Source organism: Anguilla rostrata, chromosome 16 (genome assembly GCF_018555375.3).
Source record: "Anguilla rostrata isolate EN2019 chromosome 16, ASM1855537v3, whole genome shotgun sequence".
NCBI lineage: Eukaryota > Metazoa > Chordata > Actinopteri > Anguilliformes > Anguillidae > Anguilla > Anguilla rostrata.
Window position 1 is genome coordinate 13,458,295 of NC_057948.1, and position 21,444 is coordinate 13,479,738.

Below are 21,444 nucleotides of genomic sequence, written 5' to 3' on the forward strand. Positions count from 1 at the left end.
TGATACTAATTAGACAAACAATACTCTGTAGTCAAAATCATTGTGTATTATATTGTATTATGGTAACAATGATTATTGTCATCATTAAAAATAATAATTACAAAAGAAGAAATAATAATAATAATAATAATAATACACTACAATTCCTAGAGTGCTTTGCGTCAGAAACGGAAGACTTCCGAATAGAAATCGGTACTGATCTATCCGGGTACTCCGTTCGCCTCTTCCTTTTGCGCCGGTAGTAGCGAGCAGCGCGTCCATGTGCGCATTGATCAGGATTTCGTAGTTCGCTGTACCTTCTGAAAACGAGCCATAACAGAGTAGTCATGGATCCCAACGCCCTGATCGAGGCCCTTCGGGGAACCATGGACCCGAACTTGCGGGAGGCTGCGGAGAGACAGCTAAACGAGGTAAGATTCAGGCCGGTGGTGACGGGCCTCACGGTTGGAATAGTCTTATGATGGGGTCACTAGCTAGTGGTAACGGAGCTGTCTAACTAGCTAGCTGTACATAAATTATAGCTATTTTGCTAACTTGCTAGCTAGCTAACTACAGAGAGTGCGGACTAGGATGTTTGGACTAAAATGTGAAAGGTTTTTGCTTGACTATCAGCCGTTTTACTAGTCTGTACATAGCAACACCAAAACATAAACATTACGTAGTCTATTTATTTTCTGATTCAGTTTGTGATGTAATGGAAGTTCAAAGCCCAGCCACTCAGTTCATTTCACCCTGCTCGCTGTTTTAACTGTGGATACGGATGTGATATGTGGCTAATAACCACATTCGCTCGCAATAATTTTTCTTTACCTTGCTATTAGCTAGTAAGTGTCATGATTAACGTTGGACTAACTCTGAGCTAGACTAAGTTAGCTAACGTTAGTCGTAGCTTTGCGTTTGATTTTTAGCCGTTCTTACTAGCCGTTATCTTGCCAGCAATATTTATAACAGACTGCTGATAAAGACATAGTTGGCTAGTCTAACGTTCCATAGCTGGCCGTGGATTTTTTATTTTTTCACGTCCTTTGTACTAAATTTGGAGGACTGACACAGTTTAAATACCGGTGACTGAAGTTTGTGCCTTCTTGAAAACTGAAATCACGGCTGCTAGCTGAGGTTAGCTGTAGATCTACATCTTGATCTAGCTAACACTGTACGATTGTGAATAGGATATAAAAGCTAAAAGTCAGCTAACCTACACGAAGTATATCTTATTTCTCTAGCTATCTACGTTAGCTAGATAGCTTTGTGTATTATTTTAGCTGTTGAACTATGTGAAAAAATGTAGTTGTTACTATGGAAACATATGGACTGAAGTAGCTACGTTGGCTAACGTCAGCTGTTCTCAGTGGAAACTGCAGCTGTCAAATTAAGAAAACGCGGATTTTTAAAAATACAAATGGGTGTGCAGAATCTGCAGTTTGTTTTTCTAGTTAGTTATTTTATATCGAAAGCCTCATGTTCTTATTTTGTGGATCCGTTCCGTTGGTGTTAAATAATCTGTCTCGAACCGACTCTAGAGTCAGCGTGTCCAACATTAGCTAAGTTAGTTTGACATTTGCGCGCACGTCAGTTGTTAGTGCTTGGGGCCTTTTAGGCTTGAGTGAACAGCTCATGGCCAAAAACTTTTCATGGTACCAACCTTAATTGTAATACTGCGTGAGTGAATCGATACAAACACTGAAGACAAAGCATTTCGATTCAAGTTGAGGTATACTGAAACGAAACCCAAGTGAGAGGGTGCCGTGAGACAAGCGTGGTTGTTTGTAAAATGTGTTCTCAGGAAAGTTGTCAGCTTTTGCTTGGCGATAGGCTTTTCAAAGAGATACTTTGTTTATCATATGTGTGTGTTTGAAGGACTGGCCAATGTCATTTCCTGCAGTCAGCAGCTCTGAATATTTTACAATCTTTTAGTGACAATGGAAATGTCAACAGGTCGAACCGAGGTGTGTGCGGTGCGCGCGATCTTGTGTATGTGCCAATTTGTCAGTTTTTGCCAATTCCATTTTAAACCCTATAATTACTGGTCCTTAGATATAATTATTTAAATGTACCTTTTCATTCATGAGTATTTGTGAAACAATTTAGTTTCAATAATGAAATATTAACTTCCTGAGTTGTGTCTGTGACTGATGTTGTTTTTGCATCCAGGAAGAGGCTCAGGAGGGTTCTGGAAACTTGGAAGACTGGAGGGCTATTCTGTTTTGTTTTTTATTTACATACCTGCTAGGTATGGGCAATACAGCTTTCCAATAACAATAAAGGTGGCAGGGAGGCCAGTATTTGTAGATGCTAGTGGTTAGCTTCTTCTCTTGAGTGGTTGGGAATGCCATATGAGGGAGGCACACAGGCCGTGTGGTGAGGGGAAGATGGGGAATCTGAGGGGGCAGCACCGATTGAGGCTACATGCTCAGTAGTGTGGTGCGCAGTGATAGGCTGATCATGTTGGCTGGACTCATACATGGTGTGCGTACATGATTGATTTAGACTGGGTTTTCTTATTGGCAGTGTGGATATGTCTGTGGGAAAACTATGCGTGTACTGAAACCACACTCTAGAGAACTACCCCTCTCGGAAGTTAAACCATTCCTGTACTCAAATTTATTTACCTATGTGGTACATTAGCTAAAATGCCAGACTGAGACAAACAGACTCTTAAACTTACACTGCATTTGTCAAAATATAAAATTAGTCCTACCCAACTCTTGTCTAATAGTGATTTCTTCTCACTGGTAATGTAACCTAAATATTCCTTGGTACAGTGAATTTGAATGGCTGCAGTCATCAGAAATGTTTCTATGCAGGTTCAAACGTACAAACATACTGCTAACTTGCCTTTCTCCTGGAGTGTGTGCCCATTCCCCTGTACATTGTTCTTCTAGATGTAGCTAGCTCTTTACAGGATTGGTTTGAGGATACCAGTACTGCTATCTGGGGCAATGTCTTCTCCCTTTCTCTATCAGTTGCTTTTTCCACTTGCGGTCACTCACTGCTTTTTTGGAGTTTTTGCTTTCCGAGTTGCAGACTATTGCTCTCAATCCTGTGTTCACTCTTTAGCAGTTAGCTAGTTACAGATGAACATGTAACTAACTATATGCTAAAGTTACTAACAACACAAAATGTAGTAATGGCAAAAATTAGTACAAATTGGCGGTGATACATCCAGATGACGTAGCCATCATAATTCCTGATGTGATGGTGGTGGAGATGGTAAAATTCTGATTGTAAGGATGGCAATGATGGCACTTAAACCAAAATGCCAATCTTAATTGCATTTACAGTTTCTTTTGAGTAGTTAGCATTGTGATTGAATTTTTCGTCTAAGAAAGGAACAAGAGCACTGAGCACGTTGAGTTCATAGAACTTTGGTGCAGTTTGTCCATACCCATTTCTGCCCAGTTTTCTTTTTATACGCTTTTGAGTTTGTTCTGACGACTTAGTAAGAAGCCTATTTGATGTCATGGAACTTTTTTTACTGATTAAAATGCTATTGTAAAGCCAGTTTAGCTTATTACAGGTATTATGATAACTTTTTTGATGCTTAATATAAGTCCCATGATGAAAAATATTTTTGCCATTTTGTTTTTATTTGTTTCTAATCACAAGAGTGCCATGTTAGGAAAATAAACTTGGATTATTCCATGCAAGAGAAACTGCCACAGTTCATCATTAAAATCTCTAAAACACTGTTGAATTGCAAACTTCTTTGCTTCCTGTGTGCACTGTTTAACCATTTTGTTTTTCGTTTTCATATACAGATAGGTTACAACTCCTTATTTTAGTTACAATCCACATAGAAGGTAATGATTTCAAAATGAAAGCTTGACGGACTCTGTGGTTGTTAGCGACAGTTGCTATGCACAGGAGCGCTCTGATTGGTGGTTCAGCTAATGTCCTTGTGACCTTGCCACCTGACCGTTGCCCAGGCAAGAGCTGCGGTGATGCTTGATGCGTGTCATTCCATGTGGTGAGCCTCGGTGGACTCACTGGTCCTGCCTTGGAGTGGGGCAACAGGTGGGGGGAGGGGTCTGGGGCTGGCGTTTCCACATGAATCAGGATGGGAGCGGAGTTCGTTGTGTCAGGCATGCAGAAATTGGCTGACAGGATGGTGCAGTGAAGCTTTGTTTGCAGCACTGACTGAAATAACTGGCCTAGTTGGAGCACAGATTTAATCTGGTCACAGCAGAGACCATAAAGCTCTTTTTAAGGCCTGCAGGAATAATGGCCTTTTTAGCTGCTATGCCTCTGCTGACAGGGTAGACGGAAGACTCTCCTGGAAGACTGTTCTTTCAAGCTTTGTCTCAATTTTTCCCCCAATTTGCAATGCCCACTCACATTGGGAGCTAACCTGCTATATCATTTTTGAGTGTATTTACCATTTTTGGCACTTTCATCTGTACATCTGTGTAAGAACTGCTGTCTCCTGCTGTTTCCCACACGGGAGCGCATATCAGTTGCTATGTACGCTAGGGGAAATTGAATCACTCAGTAGCCATGACATGTGTATACCAAACCAGAGTCTAGCTGTAATTCAATAGGTTTTGCAGCTTGGTTTCATCATGTAAGTGGCCTGGTTTGCTCCATCTGGGCATATCAGCCTTTGTTTTGGCAGCAGACTTTACTGCACTGTGTGTTCTGTTCCTGCAGGGAGGCAGACGGGTGCTGTCACACTCTCTGTGCTTCCTGTCCTCCGAGATCTCTCCCAGAATTCCTCAGTCCTAAATGACTCGTATCTGTTAGTATTGATTTTTGTTAATTTTATTTGCGATCCAGGTACAGTGCTGTTGTATTGAGAAGTTGCAGAGCCTCTGCGCTGTCAGTTTGTCAGAGTTTGGATATAGCATGTTAACCTTGAATGTATTTTACGGATGGATTTGTTTTAACCACCAGCAGTCATAGATACCGCCTGAAGAAGGATGAAGTGAAATGGTATTTTTTGAATGAAGCCTGTGCACTGCTGTGAATAACATGGATGTGCCTTTTGGTCCCCTGTCCCAGACCCTGAGCAGGCTAACCATTTTTTTTTTCTCTTCTGCTTTGATTGACAGGGTCACTCCCAAGTGAACTTTGTGTCCACCCTACTGCAGGTCACCATGTCCGAACAGCTCGACCTGCCCGTCAGACAAGCAGGTGAGTTTAGCACAGAGGTCTGTGTTCCAGTCATTTTCATGGAAGCTTGGAAAAAGGGGCACAGTGGAGATCCATGGGTCACTTAAAAGTGTTGGTTTATTATGAACATTAGATGGAGTTCTCTTTAAACTTTTACGTAACTTTCCTAAGATACGCAATAACTGTTTATACAGTAATAAGTACATATTACTGAAGCTTGCAACCAATACGTTTAAAGCTGAAGTGAAAATGGCAAGCCCAGAATCCTGACAGGAAGCCCCTGAGTTAGTGGAAGGCTTCGATGACACCAGAAGGCTGTTCTAGAGGTGTAGGTTGTGATTCAGAAGATGATCACATCAGGAGGCTGTGATGATGTCAGAAGGGAGTTGTGTAGGTGCAGGTTGCGACAACATCAGAAGGTGATCCAGCATTCTTCCTGGCTCAGAATTGGGCTTAATTGGTGACTTTGTGTGACAGCGACTGCAGTTGGTCTGGCTTTACTGCCACAGTCAACTCAGTACATCGTTTCCCTACCACTTTTAGATTGTAAAGTTCTGGTCTTTTAAAAGACCAGGGCAATGCATTGAGACGTAGGTTATTAAAAATGAAACTCCTGACAAAAATAAAAAATTGGAACAATTTCAATATTTATTGGCAGGTTACATATTTTCAGTGCCAGAATTGGGGGGAAATATAGATAATACTGAAGGATTTACACATTGAAAGGGAGTGATTCTACAGGAATAGTGGTGTTTAGAATTGTTATGTGTTTCATTTTTGTCACTCAAAACAGGTTGCAATAGTAGTTCATCTTTGAACTTAATGAATCCACACAAATGCCAGCTTGCTGTATTTAAATTATTTTTATACATTCACTCAAGGAATGCTTGTGCCATCCTTTTTGTCACTTGTGTTACAAAAACAGTGTAGGTTAATGGAGTAGATTCCACTTAATTGCATAACGGATTATCACACATTTTCAGGTATTTGCATAGAATTGCCAAATCCTGAACGTTTCCCATTCATTCCACAGTAAAGAGATTGTACACTTGCATTAACCATTAGCACATATTTAGGATTTTTTTTGGAATTATATCACACAATGATCTGTAAATGTATGTGAAAAGATGGCGTTGATAACGCACACCTGAGTTGCACGTGCGGGCATCTATTTAGTTCTTCTATACAATTAAGTGGATTCTACTGTAGTTACTTTAGCATGTCTGAGGTTGCACGTAAACTTGAAAGCTGTCAAAACTTTAAAAACTTGAAATGCGGTATCATTCACAACCAAATTGTACCAATAAATTCACAGATCATTTCTAATTGTTTTACAGGAACATACACTCATCCAAACCCACACACACGCACACATAAACACCTTGGGGAAAATAGTAGATTGAGGAAGCGCATTCCATACGCACACTATATCACAAGCTGTGTGAAGTAACCGTGGCTGTATGGGGTATTTAAGGACAGAGTTTCTGGCAGTATGTGTTTATGTGATCATGTGTTTTATGTTATGGGAACAGCTGCTCAGCCTCGTTTTTTATTCTGCACATTCTTAATTCTGACTACAGACACGCCACAGTCCGATGTAAAAAGGACAGCCCTACACAGGTAGCCTGAGCCCAACCGTTTCACTCCAGGTTTATTTGAGATGCCAGTGAGCTAAATCCAGCCCCTTTAATTAGTTGGCAGCTTGTCACATGTGGCTGTAGTCCTGACACAGAGGCTCTGCCTAGTTATGACGCAGCAAGCCAGTGGGAGTGTGCTGTGTGATGACAGTGCAGGCAGAGATCTGAATGCATCATCAGGAAGGATGGGGCTGAAATTAGGCGGAACCTCATGCCTGTCTGTGTGAGTGATAGCAGGGCTTGGGTTACTGCCATTTGGTAAAAGGGTTTTGTTGAGTGCCAGCCTCATTTAAAGCCCAAATCAGTAACCCCAGCCTCTGCCAGCAAATGCTGAAAGCACAGTGTCAGATTGCTCTATTTTGGACTTGGCCAGGTCATAGCGCTCTCCCAAGCTCTGGGGAAGTTCTGGCAGTATTTCAACTTTGCAGAACCATCCCAGCGATGTGGGGAATGTTACCTCTGCTCTACGTGTGGGGAATGTTACCTCTGCTCTACGTTTGGCTACACAGTGAGGTGGTGGTGTCAGTGACTGACAGGTGTCTAACCCCCTGTCACCACCACCTTCCTGGCCACAGGCCTGCTGGTAAGCTGTGTGTCCTATCTCTGCTCAAGTGGCCAGGTCACTATGATAACTGGCATGGAGTAGGGTTATAGCGCAGCACTTCTCCTCCTGGGGTCACATGGTGCGTTGGGCAGTAGTGTAGTATCTTGGCAGCTTCTTTAATTGAGAAGTTGCAACTTCAATTCCCAAGTGTTGCACAGCTGTTGTATCCTTGGGCAAAGGTGCTTAATTAACCTGAATTGCATCAGGATGTATGTTGCACTGTAAATATCAGTCCCTGTAGAGATTGGGTTGTGGAGCTCTGAGCCGCATCCAGCCTTGGTGTCCAGAGCACAGGTTCCTCAGTGGTCTGGGAATCAGGTTTGGGACAGTAAGATGACCCACACAGAGGGGTGGGCTTGCCAGTGCCGTGGCAGGACCCAGTCCCATACGGCAGTGACCGCAATTCCTGAGGTCCTCCTGCAGGCGCTGTGGGAACATGGTGCGAATGTGTTTTAGAGTACCTGCTCACCGCTGTGGGTGTGTTGGTGTCTCTCCCACTGATGGTGGTGCACAGTGGGTTTGGAGGACTGGGGTGTTGGTGTACAGTTGGTTTGGGGGAGTGGAATGTTGGCGCAGAGTGGGTTTAGGGGAGTGGGGTGATACCCAGTCACACTAACCGTCTTTATCTTGACTGTGCCCATGCCCTCCAGGTGTGATCTACCTGAAAAACATGGTGACACAGTACTGGAGTGAGGGGGAGACGGCAGCAGGGGATTCCCCTGTTAGTAACATCCCCGAGGAGGACCGGCAGTTCATCCGGGACAACATTGTGGAGGCCATTATCCACTCACCTGAGCGCATCAGGTGACCTGCCCCATCCTAATCTGTCCCCCCTGCCCCACTGCATCTCCTTACCCTGGCCCACTCCACCCTGCCTCTTTCCACTCTGCCCCACCTCATCATGCCCAGCCTGTCCTGCCCTACCCCACCCTGCCCTGTCCATTTAACCTCCTGGTTTTCTCTGACCTCACCCCTCAGAGTGCAGCTGACCACATGCATCCACCAAATGATCAAGCACGACTACCCCGGCAAGTGGACGGCCATTGTGGACAAGATCGGTTTCTACCTGCAGTCTGACAACAGCGCCGGCTGGCTGGGCATTCTGCTCTGCCTCCACCAGTTGGTCAAGAACTATGAGTAAGAAGCCACCCCCTCCCCCTGTCTGCACAAGCTCAGAGCCAATCAGGCACTCTGGCTTCAGCATGTGTGAGCTCAGAGCCAATCAGATTCCTTGCTCCAGCCATTGCATACACATGCTCAGAGCCAATCAGACACTCTAACCCCAGTATCTGTGAGCTGAGGACCAATCAGGTGCTTGTAGCCTGCAACCTCTGGGCCAATCCGGTGCTACTCCTCTAGCTCACACAAGATCAGAGCCAGTCAGGCGCTTCTCTGTGGGTCTGACAGGTGTGTGCTTCCGCAGGTATAAGAAGCCAGACGAGCGCAGCCCCCTGGTGGCCGCCATGCAGATCTTCATGCCCATGCTGAAGGATCGCTTCATACAGCTGCTGCCAGACCCGTCCAGCGACTCTGTTCTAATACAGAAGCAGATCTTTAAGATCCTGTATGCACTCTTCCAGGTATCTCAGAACAGCAAGTGGGACATGGGTATCAGCCCATAGTGTGCAGGGTTGAACAATAACACCTACCTGGACCAAGTAAAACCAGGTGCTGATTTGGCAAGTGCCACTTCCTGGCTAATTCACAAATTGGTTTGCTCAAATCTCCCTTTAATGTCACTAAGCTAACAGAAGCTGACAACAAATGCGGGCTCAGTATTGGCACACCACGTACGGTAGGAATGACCAATATTCAATTGAAGTGCAGCAGCATCATCGACATCCTTGTTTTAGAATGAGGTGTAGCCGACCTGCGTAAATTAGAAAACCGAAAAGATCCAGCAAACACTGGGGCTTACATGTATTGTAAGCAATTAAATTCATGGGCTGTTTACTTTACAGTATTTACATAAATGGTGTTTGCACTGGTGACGACATACATTTTTTTTTTTTTAAATCACTGTGTCAATTAAAGAGCGTGCAGTATACATAGAGTAGTCTCGTCCAGAATCAACAGTGACACCAGCTCTTCGTTGTGCACACTGCTCAGGGAAAAGACAGGTGAAATTAGGAAAGATGGTAAATCTAGGTCACTGCTCAACCGCATACGCTCGGTGTACCAGGCGCTGAAGCACCCATGGCCGCCTCCATGGACTGGAGCTCTTATGAAGCCTTGTTTTTATTAGCAGCACTGCTGCTACAGCAAGCACCTCACTGTCGCTACTGCCTTCGTCCATTTTCACTTTGTTGACCTAGATATTTTCCAGGTGACTCTTGCAGCCTACAAGGAAAACAAGGAAGTGAATAGATTTGTTGCTATGGTAACTGCAAGCAACGTCTTATATTGTCGCTTTGATGTGAATGAGTCAGTTTTAGAATGTAGACCCGGAGTTTTGCGAAGCGTTTCCAGTTGCAGCTCGTCACGTTGCGAATCTAAATTGCATGGAATGTAAAGCAGTCTTCAGGGAAAAGGAATTTAAAACATAACATTCAGCCATGCTCTGCACTGTCAACAACATCAGCAAATCTCCTGGATGGATTTATTATGATATAAGGTCACATTTCATCATTTCAAAATAACAATTGAACAGCTGCAGATTATTCTCTTTTGTTGCCCGTATGCATTTTCTTTTTGAACCACATTTGTACTGCGGTAAAGTAGAAATTGTTGATGGGGGAAGTAAACCACTAAATACAAAAAAATCTGTTTGGGTTGGGACAAATCTGTTTGGCAGGCTGCCCAAATAAAGTCAATACACGAGAAACACTGAACAGATATTGTTTGTAGTAGATTTGTTTCCAAAATATAATGCTTAATTGTCTTCATATAATGCTTTATCTAATGATTTCTAACATAATTTCTAATATTTGACATCAATATTTAATGATACCAGGTAAATAATAAGTTAAATGTTATTATGGTAAACTTGGTCATATCCAGGCAAATGTAAATTTATAGTAGATTTCCTACCAACTGATCCCACTGGTGAAAAACTTTAATGTTGAACCCTGGGGGGTATGTGCATGTGTGTGTATGACAGTGTTGAGTGTAATAACACCAACCTTCTCTGTCTAGTATAACCTGCCGTTGGAGCTGATTAATCGGCAGAACTTGACGGAGTGGATGGAGATCCTGAAGACAGTGGTAGACAGAGATGTGCCTCAGGTGTGTGTGCGTGTGTGTGCGTGCGTGCGTGCATGTGTGTGAGTGAGTGTGTGCGTGCGCACGTACGTATGTAATTGCACATATGCATATGTATATATACGTTCACATATTTGAGTTTGTATTTCACAGTAGTAGTACAGCTTTAACAAGGCCATCCTTGTAGCCTGGTGTAATAGATCCCAGCATGTCAATTACTAAGCCTTTATAACAGTGCTATACAGTGTGCGGATCGCCCTTTATACGGGTGTAATAACACTGACATGGGCCCGCCCACAGGAGACGCTGCAGGTGGATGAGGACGACCGGCCGGAGCTGCCGTGGTGGAAGTGTAAGAAGTGGGCTCTGCACATCCTGGCGCGGCTCTTTGAAAGGCAAGCCTGCCGCCTGTGTCCCTCCATACCTGCGCTTATCGCCTGTGTCCGTCTATACCTGCACTTATCGCCTGTGTCCCTGTATACCTGCACTTATCGCCTGTGTCCCTGTATACCTGCACTTATCGCCTGTGTCCCTCTATACCTGCACTTATCGCCTGTGTCCCTCTATACCTGCGCTTATCGCCTGTGTCCCTGTATACCTGCGCTTATCGCCTGTGTCCCTCCATACCTGCACTCGTTGCCTGTGTCCCTCTATACCTGCACTTATCGCCTGTGTCCCTCTATACCTGCACTTATCGCCTGTGTCCCTGTATACCTGCGCTTATCGCCTGTGTCCCTCTATACCTGCGCTCATCGCCTGTGTCCCTCTATACCTGCGCTCATCGCCTGTGACCCTCTATACCTGCGCTCATCGCCTGTGACCCTCTATACCTGCACTCGTTGCCTCTTCACCTGCATCCCTTAGCAGCATCCCCATGCCCCCGTCACCTGTGTGCTTAGTGACCAAGTGTTTGTGAGACTCTTTGAGTAAGTGCACCTCCCTCTCCCTCCCACAGGTATGGTAGCCCGGGCAACACCACCAAAGAGTACAGTGAGTTTGCTGAGCTCTTCCTCAAGGGCTATGCTGTCTCTGCCCAGCAGGTGAGGAACGCGGGCGGTATTGTGGCCTTACCCGTGCTGATCCAGTGTGCGCGTGCTGTGTTGCCCAATGGGAGGGCTGACTGGGCCTGTCTCCCTGCAGGTGCTGCTGAAGGTACTGTATCAGTACAAAGAGAAGCAGTACGTGGCCCCCAGAGTCTTGCAGCAGACCCTGAACTACATCAACCAGGGTATCAGCCACGCCCTCACCTGGAAGAACCTAAAGCCGCACATCCAGGTATTCAGGCGCCGCAGTAATGGCATGCAGTCACCCTGGTCTTCACCCTGTCTGGGTTGAGCCCCACTGCTGGTCACCTGTGGGTCTGCCTGTCCCTCTGATGCGTTTGTGTGCTTTCAGGGGATCATCCAGGACGTGGTGTTCCCTCTCATGTGCTACACAGACAGCGATGAGGAGCTGTGGCAGGAGGATCCTTACGAGTACATCCGCATGAAGTTTGGTGAGAAAAATGGCTTATGGCTCTGCTTTTCTTTCTGCATGAAGATGGGTGAGCGGTCAGGTTTGGATCTGCTGCCCCAGCACAACACATGAAAAACTGCAGACTGAATTACTGCAGAACACTGAACTCCTGTATCAGGACGTTTCCTGTTTCCTGTGGCTGTGGAAGCGATGTAAACGCACAGGCAGGACTCCTCTAGAGCAGGAGAGATGCAGGCTGACTCTCCTCTGCGCAGTCATGCTCTGACTGTGTCTGGTCTCTCCTGCGCAGACGTGTTCGAGGACTTCATCTCCCCCACCACAGCTGCGCAGACACTGCTCTTCACCTCCTGCAACAAGAGGAAAGAGGTGAGCGCAGGACAGGACACAGAGACCCGTATCCCTGATATGGAGGTCCTGTTCCTGTACCCTCAGCTGCGGCAGTACAGTACGGGGAGTGGTTATTCATCCGAAGGCAGCACTGATTGGGTTTTGTGTTTGAATGACAGGTGCTTCAGAAGACCATGGGCTTCTGCTATCAGATCCTTACGGACCCCGCTGCGGACCCCCGCAAGAAGGACGGTGCCCTCCACATGATCGGCTCACTGGCCGAAATTCTGCTCAAGGTGAGGGACAGAGGGGCTGCTCTGAGACCACAGCTAGTGTCAACGTTCTCAGCTGTTTGCTTTGAGCTTTCTATTAGCAGTGTTGCAAATTGTGTGTGTGTGTGTGTGTGTGTTGGTTTATTACAGTCGCTGCCAGTGTGCGTTTTGGAAGTACGTCTCCTACAGGCCCTGTTTTAGAATATATACTGGCTCAGTGCAGTGTAGTTAACTATACAGCTCTAAATAATGTAGATCAGCCATACCCATTTGTGAGACGTTCTGCCACAGTGTAATTATTCTGTAGAAAATGCTTGCATAAGAGCAGGGGTACTGTACAGCTACTGTGTGGGCTGCAGAACTGGGAATAATGATAAACACTATAATGGCCATTTGACAAAAGAGGTTTCTCTTTAGACTAAATCTGCCAGGGAATGTGCCTTTTCGATTCTTCTGGGGATTTTTTATAGTCTGAAGTCCGCATATCTACCCATTATCACTTGGGAGTAAATAAAGCAGTATGTAAGAAACTGTGCGTGTTTGATCACAAACCCCAAAGAGCATATGGAAAGTATATATGTGCAGTTCAGCTGAGCACAGGTACAGGCATTGTCCTTTTTTTGGTCAGATGTATGAACTTCACTCCACTTATCAGACTACACAAGATTATTTCTGTTCATTTTGAATGCCTGTTTATGAATTGTCAGGAGATGCATCATACCTGAACATGTTATCACATTTATCTCCTCTGTGCCCTTGCAGAAAAAGATTTACAAAGACCAGATGGAGTATATGCTGCAGAACCACGTCTTCCCGCTCTTCCGCAGCGAGCTGGGCTACATGAGGGCTCGGGTGAGCAGCATTGCGTCCGTCTGCACAGTCAGCCCTATGGTCCTGGCAAAGCCGTGAAAATGTGCTCACACTGGAAGGTCATGGAATGTCAGGGGAAAGTTGGCACAATATAAGGGCAACATTTGCATTTGACCTCATATTTGTAAAGTGCAAATGTTGCCCTGTAGTTCAGGGCAGCTGTTGTGCCAAAAACAGACCTTTGAGTGTCATACATTTGCCCTTAAATTGTAAGTGGAAGTGAATGTGAAGTGGTGGTGATTGGAGTGGGTCCAGCGTTTAGCCCCTCTGCTCTGCTGCGTGTCCAGGCCTGCTGGGTCCTGCACTACTTCTGCGAGGTCAAGTTCAAGAGCGACCAGAACCTGCAGACGGCCCTGGAGCTGACCCGGCTCTGCCTCATCAACGACAACGAGATGCCCGTCAAAGTGGAGGCCGCCATCGCGCTGCAAGTGCTCATCAGCAACCAGGAGAAAGGTAGGAGAGAGTAATAATATGAACTGTTACTTTAGCATCTCTCAGACTAAGCTGATACAAAGCGTTTCAGTTTAATTAAAAATGTATAATTATGTTTTTAAAAACGTCAATCCTAGAAATAATATTATTGTGCCACACGCAAAGTGTAATTGAAAACTGGTGTATATGAGAAAATCATGACCGGGTAGTGATGTTTACAGAAACATGATATGAAACAGAAAGTATTGAAAAGCAGAATATTCAACGAGCGGGCGGAAGTAGAGGTATTGAGTAATGGTGTTTATTTTAACTTGGGCTGCTCTTAAATACACCCACTTACAGACACAGACCATTAAAGAGCAGTGGGCAGCAGTGTATTCGGGGGCTCTGCTATTCTGTACTCATTTTAGGAAGCTCTTGAAGTTGTGGTGACTATTCAGAGTGGCAGAGAGACAAAGCAGCAGATTGAGTTTTCAGGTGGGCGCAGCTATAGTGATGCGCATTGTGGCTTTAGTATAGAGCTAGAACTCTGTTCACACCCTCTGAAATACTCATTCAGTCATTTGACTGAATTTCATAAGTGATTTTATTAAATGTGAGGTTAGGGGTGGGGCTTAATGCTCAAATGTATGGGTGAGGGTGGAGCTCAATGCTCAGATTTAAATTTTGGGCCGAGGCTTCACACTTCGATGTGAGCTCAGTGACGGGGTTAAAGATGGCACCTCTCCTCTCTCCCAGCTAAGGAGTACATCACTCCCTTCATCCGGCCGGTGATGCAAGCGTTGCTCCACATCGTCCGGGTAACCGAGAACGATGACCTCACCAACGTTATCCAGAAGATGATCTGCGAGTACAGCGAGGAGGTCACGCCCATTGCTGTGGAGATGACTCAGCACCTAGTGAGTTTCTGCCATCTTCCACACATTTGGTCCATGAAAATGAAACTAGAAATCATAGTGCTCTGCATTACGGAGCCTATTTATGATTTTATGTAACACATTTTTTAAAGTAATGTTTTTTCTATTGTTTGAAGTGGGTGTGTTAGAATGGTAGTTATAGATAGATATAGGGTCACTGAAGCTTTGGGTTTTAATGTTTTTTGTTGAATCCAGTCTTACTCGGGCTGACTAATGGGGCACCTGCTTCTCACAGCTCACCTTCTGAGGTTTAATTGGTGCTGATCTCTGACCAGCGCTTTTGATCACAGCCTCATGTACCGTCCTCTGGGTCACTCTGGTGAACTCTGTCCTCTCTCTGGCCCCTGGGTCACTCTGATGAACTCTGTCCTCTCTCTGGCCCCTGGGTCACTCTGATAAACTCTGTCCTCTCTCTGGCCCCTGGGTCACTCTGATGAACTCTGTCCTCTCTCTGGCCCCTGGGTCACTCTGATGCACTCTGTCCTTTCTCTGGCCCCTGGGTCACTCTGATGAACTCTGTCCTTTCTCTGGCAGGCCATGACCTTTAACCAGGTGATCCAGACCGGGCCGGATGAGGAGGGGGGCGATGACAAGGCAGTGACAGCAATGGGCATAATCAACACCATTGACACCCTGCTCAGCGTGGTGGAGGACCACAAAGAGGTACGCACCCCAGCCACACCCAGCTCAGTGCGTAACGCACACAAACCATACCCAGCTCTGTCCGTTACTCGCCATCCACTCCATGAACACACCATCCTAACCCTGCTCAGTGCGTAACACACACACACACACACACGCACGCACGCCCTGCTCAGTGTCATCCATGGCCCGCTGATTGCATGTATGAGTGTGTGTTCGCACCGGCGTTTGGTTGTGTTGAAACTACAGTGACCTCCTGGGCTGTTTCAGATCACCCAGCAGCTGGAGGGCATCTGTCTCCAGGTGATCGGCACTGTGCTGCAGCAGCATGTTCTGGGTGAGTGCCCCACTGGCTCACTGACACAGGGAGCACCTTGTTGTACCTTCCAAAAATATTTATTATTTAGTTGACACGCCTAGATAAATGAAATTATAACAGCTTTGTGTTACAGGATCATAGTCTTGCCGGCTGTTTGCCTGATGAGCTGTTGGGACCATGAGCTGATGTGGTGTTTGTGTTCCCCAGAGTTTTACGAGGAGATCCTGTCCCTGGCGCACAGCCTGACGTGCCAGCAGGTCTCTCCACAGATGTGGCAGCTCCTCCCCCTGGTCTTTGAGGTGTTCCAGCAGGATGGCTTTGACTACTTCACTGGTACGGCCTCCATTTTCTTCTCTCCCTCCCTTCCTCCCTTCCTCCCCTCCTCCCCAAATCAATAAATGCCACTTTGTTTCACAGACATGATGCCCCTCCTGCACAACTATGTTACCGTGGATACCGACACACTCTTGTCTGACACCAAGTACTTGGAGATGATCTACAGCATGTGCAAGAAGGTGACTACTGTTGGCTGAGCTGTGGGTGTGGGAGTGAACATGCCTTCTGGCAGTGTGCTTATATCATCAGTCTTTCTGCAGGTGCTGACAGGGGATCCAGGGGAGGACCCAGAATGCCATGCAGCAAAACTACTGGAGGTCATCATCCTGCAATGCAAAGGCCGTGGCATTGACCAGGTAAACACACATGAGTCTCTAAAGCTACTTACACAGACCAAGTAAACACACACGCCTGAGTGAATCTACTTACTCACACAGATCAGGTAAACGCACAGCGCACCTGATGAGTCTCTAAAGACTCTTACACATCTGAAGCACTGGCAAGGACTCCACTCATACCTACAGTCAGTGGCACAAATGTGCTGGTGTAGGTGCTTTTACGATGCGCCAGTAAAAAATTATATCTCGGTTAATGCAGGTGTGATGTTTCTCAAACATCATTGAAATTGCATAACTAGAGGTAGCAGTCAAAGTGTGGCCATCCTGACTGAAGTTCAGCAGAATTACAGCTGATTTGGTAGCATTGAAACTATATTCAGTGAATCCTTTTTTCACTGTAAAGTAATGTAGGTTTTGTTATCATGTAACTAATGGAGAAATTAGAATTCTACTTTCTTAAGGACAGCAGACAGTCCACCCTGCTTTTTACATTTTTACACTTAGTTCATACAGTGGGAAAGAAGATGGGGGCTAACATAAAGATGAGATCACAGTACAGAAAGAGCTCTGGCGGGGTATCAAACGGCAGAATGAGGGGGATTAGAATATGAGTTGAGAGCCAGCTACTCTACAAACTGTGCCACTCTGTCTCGCCCAAGATTGTACTCTTTTTATCTGAAATTTGTTGGTTCCAAACTGGAGCTGGTCAGTATTTAATATGCTTTGGTGTGTGCGCTGAATACTCTATTGCTCCATGCAGGCTGTGTCATTGTGAGTGTGCTGAATACTCTGTGCTGCCCCCTGCAGGTGGTGCCACTGTTTGTGGCTCTGGCACTTGAGCGGTTGACACGGGAGGTAAAGACGAGTGAGCTGCGGACCATGTGCCTGCAGGTGGCCATCGCTGCGCTGTACTACAGCCCCGCCCTGCTGCTCAACACACTGGAGAACCTGCGCTTCCCCAACAATACCGAGCCAATCACCAACCACTTCATCACACAGTGGCTTAAGGACGTTGACTGCTTCCTTGGGTGCGCCACCAGTTTTGTTTTTTATTTTGGTATTTTTATCACGGGTTCCAGCTTCCAGATTTTGGGTTTATTGTTCTTCAGCGGAGGGTGTATGTCTCCACTGGTCAGGATAATGGATATATGGTTAGAGAAAACGCAGTGCATTTATAAAATAGAGCATTACATCGCCTAGGATGCAACCACTTCATGTGCACGTTTTGCAAGAAAATTCAAGTATGCTTCCAGCCTAAGTGTAACTCAGGCATACAGTCATGTAATGTGAAAGACTGAGGTAGAGTTGCAGTGAGGAGCGACGGGAGAACCTGTTGCAGTGTCCATCAGAGTCCAGTGTGCCTGTGCTACAGTCTGTGCTGATGTGTGTGTACGTGTGTCCTCCACAGGCTACATGACCGGAAGATGTGTGTGTTGGGCCTGTGTGCGCTCATAGATCTAGAGCAGCGACCACAGGCTGTGACCCAGGCTGCCAGCCAGCTGCTGCCCGCCGCCATCTTGCTCTTCAATGGCCTTAAGAGGGCGTATACCTGCCGTGCCGAGCACGAGAACGATGAGGACGAAGATGACGAGGATGGGGAGGAAGACGAGGAGAACGGTGAGCACACGTCTCACTTGTGTGATCTCCACATTTTGCAGTGTTACTGAACTACCAGCCGTATGGTCTGGTGTTAACAGGTCAGACAAACAGCTTTTTTGTATTGTACACCAAGCAGGAGATGAGTGATGAGCTGTTGTCTTTTCCTATAGCTGAGCTGGGCAGTGATGAGGATGATATTGATGAGGAGGGGCAAGAGTACCTGGAGATGCTGGCTAAGCAGGCGGGTGAGGATGGTGATGATGAGGACTGGGAGGAAGATGATGCTGAGGAGACTGCTCTGGAGGGTTACACCACCGCTGTGGATGACGAAGACAACCTTGTAGATGAATACCAGATCTTCAAGGTCATCCTGCAGAGTAAGAGACTGCTCAGAACTCGCTGGTTTGTGATGGATATACACATCTATAAGAGACCCTCAGAACTAAGTGGTCTGAAGGATACACATCTATGTGTTACACTCGCAGAATTTCACATTCATGTTCTAGCTTATCACCTTTGGATGTATCAGTTAAGTGTGAAATCAGGTGTGAAAAAATATTTGGTTTCATTTTGGTAAATTAGTAAACATTTGCTTCTATGGAGCTGCATAAAGTACTTTCCCTTGTCTGTCTGCAGTTTCCCTGTCTGCACCCACTCAGAATGGATTCATTTCTGTGTTCTTATTTGTCTTAAATGGGACAGCCATGACCCAGAACCTCAATGTGCCCAGCCTAGAAAGGGTTTGCAGTTGCGGACAAGCACTGTGTTGTTGGACTAATATCAGCAAATGCAAGCTAATTAACTCTATGACTTTAGAAAAATATCCTTGCTTTTTAAGAATCACAGAACCGAAAACACAGAGGGGGCCCTGTTGACTTTGTCCCTCACACTTGGTTTGTGTCACTTCAGACATCCAGACACGTGACCCAGCGTGGTACCAGGCACTCACGCAGAGTCTAGACGAGGAGCAAGGAAAACAGCTTCACGACATTGGCACACTTGCAGACCAGAGACGGGCTGCTCATGGTACGTCCCTGTTCGCAAACCTCAGTTTGAGTGAGAAGCTGCCAGTCAGTCCCTAAAGACAGGAATTCAAATGTCTGTCTTTTCTTTCCAGAGTCAAAGATGATTGAAAAGCATGGTGGATACAAGTTCACAGCTCCAGTGGTGCCATCCAACTTCAATTTTGGAGGAAATGCTCCAGGACTGAACTGAGTTGCCCTCTTCCCCTTTCTAACTCTGTGACTGATTGTAGTGAAGTGAAAAGGCTTGTGTTGTTCCCTCCAATAGTGGTTCCAGGAACTGGTTCTTCTCACTCACCCTTCACACTGACTGTATTGAACTGGACATAGCACAGAAGAGGTGGAGAAAGCAACCAAATGCCACCAGCGGCTGGGGAAGACCAAATGGGGTGGGGAAAAAAGAAGTTTGGAACAGCATTATCTCATGGAGTCCAAACTTCGGAGGAGACACCATGATGACGGCTTTTTTTTTCCTCCCATAACAACAATATGGGGATAAAACAAATGAATTGAAATTGAAAATGGGACTAAACATTTCATCAGGCTCATGGTGTATGCTCAAATGCCACTTTAAATTAATATTGGTGGCTGTAGTGTTTGTCTACATTTTCGCATCAACAAATTCCCATGTTTGTTATGTATATAAGCCAAGGTATTCAAGTAGCCTGACAAAACTACCTTGGGGATTTCAAAGGTATAAGCAAGTGTATTCATATGTAGCATATTGGATACTTGTCATAGCACTACACAATGCCTGATATCTGTAAATTGATGACTAGCACTTTCTTATCGTTCAGGTCACCTAGTCTTCTGTATCAGACTGCAAAATTTTTTTACATCATTTGAGACTATTTGAAAAGGAAATGGCTGTGAACTTGTTACATTGCAGGCAACTCGTAGTTATGGCTGTTTACCACATGTACTTTGTTACTGCATTGAATAATCAGTGACATCTCTCTCTGCTGCTAGAAATGGCAACACTCTGGGCTCTGGGGAAAAGAATGCTGTTTGTGTGCAGTTTAGATGCAAAATAATTTGCATTGTAAGCACTGAGAGTCAGGTTGATTACTTAATTGAAGCATGTACAATTGGACTTGATCACAGAGCTCTCAAGTGTTTGGTTGGTGTATGAACAGACCATCTATATATACAACAGTATATTAAAAAAGAAGTTGGGATACATGTGAAGAAGTGGTAAGCTCTGCAGTATTATACATGTGAACTGTTCAGTTCCAGAATGGAGGGTGAGGCACATTCACTTTGGAAGGTCGAGCCAAGGTTCACAAACAAGCTTTTGGAAGTTTTTGTGTTAACGTATCGTTCAACATAAGACAAAATTAAAATAAATACCTGTGTAGGTGTATATTGTATTCTATGACAAATCATTGATGGTCAAGCTCAAAAGGGCAGATCTGCAAGTGTTTGAATTTACTCTACCTCACTGTTAAAAAAAAAGCTAAGGTGAAGCATGGCTTGTACCCTTGTTCAAGATACGAAGCAATGCTTAAAAGACATGCATAAAGAGTGGGGTGCTGCTCATAAAATACTTTTCTATTCATGAAACATTAAGTAAATGAAAGGTTCAAGTTGAGGAAATCCAATTTGTTTTAGCTGATCACTTTAGACAAGTGTAATAAATTGCTGGAAATTATGGGGAAATTCAGCCATTTTTGGTGGTCCATCTTCATTTACTGGAGTTATGAATTTACAGTTACCATATACTCCAGTGGAAAGGTAAAAAAATAACTTGATCTTTCAGATGGTATTTTATTTTCAAGTAGTAGTGGTGACATGCAGACTGATTTTTTGCCATGACGGGAGGTCCAGAACACTTTTCCTTATAATCCTCTCTGGAAGCCTAAAACAGGCGAAGGTTTTAACGCACAATACGGAAGTCAAATGTTGAGTTTGATTTTAAGGTAGCCACAGCTCAACCATTGATATCAACATTTAAACTGACAGAATTAAAAGAGTGCCTCATTTATTCTGTTAGACTACGGAGCAAGACAATTCACTGGTAGCTAGTGATACTTAAGACACGTAGTGCGACATAAAACTCTACAGATGCGTATGCAACGTGCTGCAACAACCGGCCAAACGTTTTTGTAATAGCATATTAGAGAGCAGTCAGCTTTAGTCAAGCTGAAGGGGATCCTGACTAGTCTTCCAATGAATCCATCACTACAGCCTTTTGTTTCACTGCATTGCCCACATCGCCTTGCTCCATCCGCACATTGTTTGGGTCTCTCAAAATGGCTGCTCTTCACTGCTTCTGGGAAACATGAATATGTCTTTACTGGTTTTTCGGCTCATATGATTCTATTTCTCGAAGTGAACGCTTAC

At 45.2% G+C, this 21,444-nt stretch overlaps 1 protein-coding gene across 1 annotated transcript; it reads left to right on the forward strand.

The window, feature by feature from the left end:
- The first annotated feature begins 211 nt into the window (after positions 1–211).
- Positions 212–20,464, forward strand: LOC135241528 (importin-7). Its single transcript, XM_064312011.1, has 25 exons — positions 212–410; positions 5,049–5,130; positions 8,001–8,154; positions 8,329–8,487; positions 8,774–8,930; positions 10,486–10,575; positions 10,852–10,946; positions 11,507–11,591; positions 11,692–11,826; positions 11,947–12,046; positions 12,317–12,393; positions 12,534–12,650; positions 13,389–13,478; positions 13,784–13,949; positions 14,667–14,827; positions 15,380–15,508; positions 15,758–15,824; positions 16,014–16,139; positions 16,224–16,321; positions 16,403–16,498; positions 17,288–17,508; positions 17,889–18,097; positions 18,250–18,456; positions 18,989–19,105; positions 19,197–20,464. The coding sequence occupies exons 1-25, from the start codon at positions 327–329 to the stop codon at positions 19,292–19,294; spliced, it is 3,120 nt and encodes a 1,039-aa protein (XP_064168081.1). The 5' UTR covers positions 212–326; the 3' UTR covers positions 19,295–20,464.
- Positions 20,465–21,444: the final 980 nt, after the last annotated feature.